At 46.1% G+C, this 8,214-nt stretch overlaps 1 protein-coding gene across 28 annotated transcripts in view; it reads left to right on the top strand.

Annotated features, from left to right (window-relative positions):
• LOC102675389 (forkhead box protein P1-like) overlaps positions 1–8,214 on the top strand; it is a 237,169-nt gene that overhangs the window by 210,742 nt on the left and 18,213 nt on the right. For 24 of the 28 annotated variants that reach the window (XR_004151824.1, XR_420838.2, XR_004151832.1 and 21 more), the window contains 5 exons: positions 4,012–4,599; positions 4,842–4,904; positions 6,428–6,677; positions 7,265–7,369; positions 7,562–7,736. Coding sequence is in view for 1 of the 28 variants with exons in the window: in XM_031515158.1 (XP_031371018.1) it covers positions 4,012–4,599; positions 4,842–4,904; positions 6,428–6,677; positions 7,265–7,369; positions 7,580–7,736 (1,163 nt within the window). In the remaining 27 variants the exon portion in view is untranslated. The remainder of the gene's footprint in view (positions 1–4,011; positions 4,600–4,841; positions 4,905–6,427; positions 6,678–7,264; positions 7,370–7,561; positions 7,737–8,214) is intronic. The other 4 variants (XR_004151825.1, XR_004151822.1, XR_004151827.1 and 1 more) reach the window with 1 other exon arrangement.

Below are 8,214 nucleotides of genomic sequence, written 5' to 3'. Positions count from 1 at the left end.
TATATATATATATATATATATAAACGGCCACGGAGTAACGTCTGATTATGCGAACGCATGGCTGGTCCGTAACGCGATTTAATATTAAAATATTATGACAAACGTCAACAGGAGGCGGGTGTAAAGAGACGCGTCTCTGATTGGCTCTCGACGTGAATACGAAACGAGAGACACGAGGAGGAGGAGAAACCCCTTGTTTTGTAACACCCAGTCCAGGTGTTGTTCCATTTTGCGCGCCAAATTCTCGATAAATTGCTCCAACCTTTTCATCGATCTTTCATCTTCCTCCTGAAAAAGGATATATTTATATATCATTTCTATCCTGGTCGATTTAAGAGTTCGTCCAAGAGGAGTGGAAGGAATTTCACTTCTAATGAGCTCGATCGCGATAGAGAGGAAAATAGATAAAGGGCGAGTAGAATTTTCTCTCTCTCTCCTTCTCTCTTTTTTTCACGGGGCCACGATTTCACATGATCGAACGTTGCGAAGAAGGAATTTCAACTGTGTTCGGTGCACAGGTATTACGATGTTAAAAATCAATCAAACATGGAGCTCTCTCTCCCGGTACTGTGCACAGAGATCCGAACGGGAATTTTAATCAATACATACATAATAGAATATTCCCGCTATGGCGTATCGCGGCTATGAAAATATCACGGTTAACAGATCCAAAAGGGATGTTCAATATGGAATGCGAGAAAAAGCTAGAAGGTAAATCCGATTCGGATTTGTGGAATAAACGGATCGACAGTGCAAATCGCCGAATTTTTTCCCCCGGACAACTCTCCCTCTTTTTTTTTTTTTTCCCCTCCCTTTGTCTTTTTTTTTCTCCTGTATTTTTTTTCTCCCTCCCCCCTCTGTAACAAGTGTCCCGATGACGTTCGAGGCTAAAACTCTCTGTGCGTGCAGTTTAATTGGCGCGTATAAAACGACGCTAAATAAACATTCGGGGCACCGTGGCAACGTAACGAGTCGGGCTACATCCGTATCGATTTCCATCGAGCCGCCTCCCGATTGATCGAATGTCCCGCTGTCCCGAACGCGAATCTTCCGTCCCCTATCCCAGCTTCCTTCGAGACGTTTTCCTTCCAGCTTGCGAGGAAATTACTTTTCGACTCGTGTCGCGAATCCTCGATAGCCTCCTTCTCGCCATCGAAATGACACTCGCGTCACGCTGTCGCGTATTTCACGAAATCTCCTTCTGGGTGAGTCACGAGCATGCCTGGGAGCGGCTCTGCGTTGCTCAGCCACCGATAGTTTCGATGCTTTTCAAAGACAGATGAAGCGGAAGAAGAAGCGGGAGGATGGAAGGGTCTCCTCGAGAGTGGAGGGGGAGTGGGGAGTGGAAAGTATAAAGACGAAAATCGAAGGAAGGAAGGAAGGAAGGAAGGAAGGAAGGAGGATCAAGGGAGGAGAACTCATATACACAGGCGGAGGGTGGTTCTCTCGGTTCTTTCGAGGCATGGTGAGACAGAGAGAGGCGAAGAGGGAGTTTGGAATAAATCCAAACAGTAAACAGAGAGAAAAGGAGCAAGAAATATCTATATATGTACATGGGAAAAGGCGTGGTGGAAGCGGGTGGATGGTTGGTGAAAATTCTAATATATAAAAGATATGAAGGTCTGGCGAGACGAGAAGACCACGTAGCACGGGGCTGAAGTCGAAGGAGGCTTCGGGATTCAAATAAGTGGCGTTACCAGGTCTCAGGGTGGGGAGGAAAGGGGTCGAAGGAATCTGAACAGCCAACAACAAGCGCGGCTCCCCGACCTTTATTTAACCTTTTCTTAAAAGAGTCTTAGGAGTCCCTCTTATCTGTAGTCGATGGCCCTTCAACGTCGGCTCTTATACTTTCATTCTTTCCGTACCCTTATATTTTTTTCCTTTGGCCCCGGTCGTGTACACACGTCGAGCTTCATCGTCGTTACCCTCTTTGCCCCCTCCCCCTCGGTTGGCCCCCATTTTTTTCGTGGCCTCCCAACCCACCCTCGACTCGGTTCCTCCGCGATTTTTTTTCCCACCCCCTTTCACCCAGGGTGACACGACGCTTCGTTCAACGTTCAAGATTCTTCGTTTCTTCTCTTAGAACTGGTCGAGAGAAAGAGAGAGAGAGATAGAGAGAGAGAGAGAATATCAGCCGACTCGGTATTAATTAGCGAATTAAAGGATCGCGATCTAGTCGGGGCTGTGCGTCTCCGGCTAAAGTGGATTAAAACCTCCTGCCGATCGTTGCTTCTCGTTAATTTCGTTGAGTAAACGGCCCCGTCGCTCGCNCCTCGCCTCTCGAATCCTTCCTTATTGTTTTTTTCCAAGAAGACCCAGCCGACTCCTCGGGGACGTTTCGAAAAAATTCGCGAAATTTCGCCTCTCCGTCGAATTCGGAGAATTCGAGAATGAAGCGCGAGAAATCGAGCGAGAATCCGAGAGCGGGATGTCGCACATTTGCGCCGCTTTTTCCTGAGAAGAATCGTGGATTTTCATGCGATTTCTTCCTCCTCTGTTTTTCCACGACACCGTTTTTTCCTTTCCGCCCACGCTCGCGCTTCCGAACGCGCNTCGGAGACGGAACGCCGCCATTCCTGACTAAACACTGATAACGTCCTGCGCTTCCCCCGCTCGAGACTTTCTTTGCATGTTATAAACATACGTAATCGTACACAAATAAGATTAGCATAGGACCTCGGGATCCGAGAGAGAGAGAGACACACGCTTTTCACGCTCGGAGAAACAATCGCTAGGCTGACTTTCCGTTCGCTCGAAACGAGTGGAGAAGCGAGAAGGAAAAAGAGAGAGAGCGACAAGTTAGAGAGGAATCCATTTTAAATTTATCTCTGACGAGACTCTCTGTTTTCTTCTCTCTCGGTCTTTCTCGCGCGGTTTCTTACTATTCGACGAATAGTAGTCGCGCGCGCGCGCGTGGTCCACGCGAAGACCGACCTTCGATCGCGAGTTTTCAGGATTCATCGTGCGTAGTCGGTCGTTCCGCTCCTCGAGGGAACCTCTGCGTCTCCACGCCACGCGGAAACGCAGGTTTCGAAGCGGGCATTCTAAACAGGTTGGTTGGCTGGCAGATGTATTGGAGGTATTGTTTGAGGAATTGGTCGTTTCGAGGAATCGATGAAAGATGTCCCGTAGCAATTGACAAACAAGTCGAAGTTCCGCGAGACGCTTCTGCAAACACGATTAAAGAGGAGAGGAAAGAACAAGTCGTTATGTTGATCCTCGAATACGATGCTTGGTATTCTTTCCGCGTCGAATGAATGAAAAATGAAAAATTGGTTTTCATCGTTTCTATCTATCGCGGAATTAACTCGTCCCCCTCTCGAAGAATTTCGAGGAGAAACTGAAAGAGGATCGGGGGAAGGGGGAGGGAGGTAACACAGTGTTCCGCTTTTACACTCCGCAATCTACTTGATGATAGAACTTAATAAAACAAATCTCGCTACGTAAACAAGGAGGAAAGGAGACCGTGGAGTCGGCGCGATTCAAACAACAGCGAGTTTTCCTTCTTCGTTCGGTGTTCTCTGTTCCCGAAGCCAGCCAATGACGATGAGAGGATACCAAAACGTCTCGGGCTCGAATACCATTAGATAAGATCAATATTGCTCAAAACACGGTGGAAGTTTAACGCGCGCACATTACACGGCATTTATATCATGAATATTCCGCCCCGGGGCTTCTTCTTCCCTCTTTTCGTTCTCGCCCGGCTTCTTCTCTCGTCCCTTGCAACAACCGTCTCTCCAACAACCCCTTCTTGTTATCTCGCGTTTGACTTTGCGCGAGCACCGGGTGTCGCCAAAACAGAAACTCCTTTATCTCGTTGTTAAACGAGTACCGAGTTTAAATTATTATCCGAACATTTTTTTTTCTTTTTCTTTTTACGTGTCGCCAAAAGATAGAAATAAAGATAGAAATTAACAAATTAATGAGCTTTATCATCGAAAAAAGAAAAAATTTAGGGATAGCTCGCAACCGACTTTGATCGAGCTCTCGATCTTCATTTTCGTATTGCAGGCTACTTCGCTGTTTGCAGCCCTGAAGCAGCAACAACAGCAACAGCAACCGCGCGACACTGTCCCCTCGTCGAGGGAGCGCGAGAATCGAGATCGAGATCGACTGTCTGTCCGTAACCGTGAGAACAATCGGAACGAGATAGGTGGTGGCGTGACGGAGCAATCGCAGCCAACGCAGCAGCAGCAGCAGCAACAGGAGCTCACGATCGAGTATCAGAGCAATGGAAAGCTCAGTCCCGCTGGGCACGCAGTGACAGCAGCACCCATGACCCAGCAAAAGCAGCCTATCATCACGCAGCAATCGCAACAGCCGAGCTCGGGGGCGCCTGGTCCCCAACCGAGTCCTCATCAGAGTCCGCAGGCCCCTCAGAGGGGTTCGCCGCCAAATCCTTCGCAGGGTCCCCCGCCGGGAGGGCCGCCAGGGGCACCACCTTCGCAAAATCCCTCGCAGATGATGCTCAGCCCGGCTAGCGGCATCCACCAGATGCAACAACTGCTGCAACAACACATACTCAGCCCCACCCAACTGCAATCCTTCATGCAGCAACACTCGCTCTATTTACAACAGCAACAACAGCAACATCATCAGGTAAGCGTTTTGTAAGATTTTGATTGCAACGAATCAATGTCTGATACGATTTCTTTCGAGATGAAGAAGTATTTTAGAGAAATTTTGGAACTGAATTGGGATAAGTCGGAAGGATTTGGATGTTGTAGGTTATTGAATATTGTCTATTATTTTATGATTATCGTATTTTATTGTATCGTATACAAATATAATCGCAAATACAATCGATAATTTATATATCGAGTCGATAATATTCTTTACAGGATTCCTCGTCGGAGCATGCGTCCAATCAGGAACGATTCGGTTACTTTTCGTCCCTCAAAGACGTAAGTATTCTTTATTCTTTGAATCCTCGCTGTTGAAGAATATACGAAGAAGGAATCTCGGGTTTCGTTGCTCAATTCTTTCCGGTTTATTGTGCCGCTTCTCCAAAGAGTACATTAGCGAAGTTTGTCCTTTTCATCGAGCAAGCATTGCATCTTGGCATAAGTTAAACATTTTTCAGATACTCCGGCGGGTAAACAGACCGCCTTTTATCACCCTCCCACCACGGCCATTGATAATTTTAATTATAAAAAGCGTCCGTTTGATGGGATACCTTCCTCTTTCTTCCCTTCTCCTCTTCTTTGCAACACTTGTACAAACATTCGGACAACCTTTTTAAGGATAACAGCCGCCTGAAAGAATGTGTCTCGAGCAAAGCTATTCCTCCTCCGTCGCATTCTCGCGTAAACGTCTCTCCTGAAACTATTTTCAGTTCCCAAACATTTTATAATTTTCATCACGTTCCTCACGTCGAATTATCGAGATTTTTTTTCTTTTTTCTTTTTTGCTCTTCAACTTTTCCATCGTAGAGGAATTCTAACGGTTCGAAAATTTTATCCATCTGGGGCTGGGAATTTCGATGCTCAGCAAACAGTGTCGCTAATTTCCAATCTATCGTGGCGTGCGTCGTTTCCGAAAGAAATTATTCTCTTCTGCAATTACACATATATCCCGATTATATCGTGAAGGATATTTCAAAGTTTTTCAATTTAATTTATTGAAATATTAATATATATTCACGTGGATTTGTTCTTACACGTCTCCCGTAAACAGCACAAAGGACGTTTTAACGCAAATACATATTGTCGGTTTCGCATACAAGCTCGATAGCTTCGATGGAGGCATCAAATATTTATTTAGCGGCATGGTCTGACCGGTGTCCTTTACTCTACAAATTTAGACAGTCCACTCGAACAGATTATTGCGCGAGAGCTCGTGCGAAAGACCATCTTAATTACAGAGAATTTAACGTTCTTTGATCATTATCCTCGCGAGCCGATTCCACGATCGCGACGCGCGTAAAAAAGGAAATTTGATTTCGATAAGAAAAGAAAAAGAAAGAAAGAAAGAAAGAGATCTCGTTCTGTCTCGTTAATCGCGCAATTCTCTCGTTCGTTCTATGATATTATAAGGGGCGTCTACTTCGGTGGGTTTGTTTTAAAATATCCTCCAGGCTTAGGGAAGAAGGGGGATGAACTTTGGAGGGGATGAGGTAAGCAATTAAGCATCGCCATCAGCCGTTGTGTCTCGTTGTTTGTCTTCTGGCTACCCATCAACTGCCCCTTGTTGTCTTCTTCTTGCCTCGCCCTGCGAATTATCCGAGTCTCAGATTTATTCAGCAGCGCCAAGATATGCAACTTTTCCATCCCCTCGCTTTTTTCCTTCTCTCTCCTCGAGCAAATTTCGAAAACGAGAACTTTCTCATTTCCCGAGAGTTGCGTCGGAATTATCCCGACGTGAATCGATCCCGAGGTGATTTGGACGAGCAAATTCACGGCTGTTCGAAATCGAAATATATTTGCAGCATCAACACCAGTTCGCCGAGCTGGGCAGGAAGAAGTTGGAGCAGGCGATACAGCAACTGCAGGAACAGTTGCAGTTGAACGTGATCCAGCAGACGCATCTGTTGCAAACGGCGGACAAGAAGAAGGCGTCCGCCCCGCTTCAGCAATTGGCGCTTCAACAGCAACGTCTGATACAGCAACTGCAGATCACGCAGAGCCAATATCTTCTTCAACAGGGTCTGGGTCTTCAGGGTCACAATCCTTCTTCGGGTAAGTGCAAAAAGTGTTCCCAATCCCTCGCGAATCTCTTTCTCTGTGTTTTTAAATTATCTTTTTAAATATCGCGTCACATTCACAACAATTGGAGACAATGGTTACAACGAGCGAAACGGCTACAACTTTGGAAAGTAAGTCGGTCCTGGTCCCTCCTGATTTAAACGATAATCCATCGGGCCAATCTCGACTCCTTCCCATCCCCCGTCGAATAATCCCCGCATTTTCTCATTTTCCACTTCACCCTGGGCGAAACTTTCCGCGTGGAAGTGTTTCGGTTGCGTCGGATCTCGTTCCACCGATGTTTTTCTTTCTGGCGCGCGTGCAGGAAGCGAAGAGGAAGGGTGGAATAACAGGGTCGAACGAGAGAATGACAGAATCTCTCTTCACGTGTGCTTCTTCGCGTGCTTTCCTCCCCACGCTCGAAAATATTGTCCACGAGCGTGAGCACCAACAAACTTGGCCGGAATCTCGAAAGAAGACTGGAAAAGAAGATTTTCGTCGAATTTTATTATATTATTTATTATTATTATTCGTTTGAAATCGTTATCGTTAATCCGTGATATTTGTGTAATTTGAAACAGGTCTCCAACCTGGCGAGGGACTACCAATGTGGAAATCGGACACGTCGGATGGTCCGGAATCGCATCAGAACTCGAACGTTCCAAAATCCGTGGCTGGACTCAATGGTAAACAGAAATTCTCCCCCTATATCTTGAGATGATCGAGAATCGAGATTTCTTTCCTTTACGCCTCCCTTTCCATTTTCTCTGCACTCCTTTGCACTCCTTTCGCAATTCTTCTTTTCGTTCTTTTTCTTTTTTTTTCTTTTGCTTTTTTTTACTTGGAAAATGGCGACGTTCGTTTCCGGACTATCGCAGGACTTCTCAATTCGACAGTGTCGAGTCGGCGGTCGGATATGAACGGAACCACTCCATTGGACGAGAAACCGCTGGACGTTTCCTCCAACGACAAGGTTCATCCCCTGTACGGTCATGGGGTCTGTAAGTGGCCGGGCTGTGAAGTTATTTGTGAAGACTATCAAGCATTCCTTAAGTGAGTCCGCAAAATATTTAAACTACGCTTAACTTATTTATTTATCGCTTTACAAAAACCAGAGATCCCGAATCGAGATTACCTTTAATCTTATTATTCGTTTGATCAAAATAAAAAAAAATTTCCAATCATATTTTTCGAATCTATCGATCCCAGAAAAGTTTGAGATCTCTGGTATGTGTATATGTATATATATATATCGGAAAGTAGGTAAATCCTAGCGCAGGGCTGGAACAAGAGTCATCGTTGGAAAAAAGAGAGAGAGAGGAGAAACGGGAAGAATAAAGTCGGCAATTTCGCCCTCGTGGAGAATGAGTTAGGCGAAGGCGACGCTCGCGGGGGTGGTTAGAGGAAGTGTAGAAAAATCGCTCGAGTCAGCGTATCTCATTGACATCCGCCACCTTCTCCATCGGTTTCAAAGCAGAGGTAGCATCCGCCTCCCTCCCTCGGTCTCCGGCAATCCCTAGTAATCACGCGG

The sequence above is a fragment of the Apis dorsata genome, unplaced genomic scaffold (genome assembly GCF_000469605.1).
Source record: "Apis dorsata unplaced genomic scaffold, Apis dorsata 1.3 scaffold_58, whole genome shotgun sequence".
Taxonomy (NCBI): domain Eukaryota; kingdom Metazoa; phylum Arthropoda; class Insecta; order Hymenoptera; family Apidae; genus Apis; species Apis dorsata.
The sequence above is the reverse complement of the archived record's forward strand: the minus strand, read 5'-3'. Positions and strand labels throughout refer to the sequence as shown.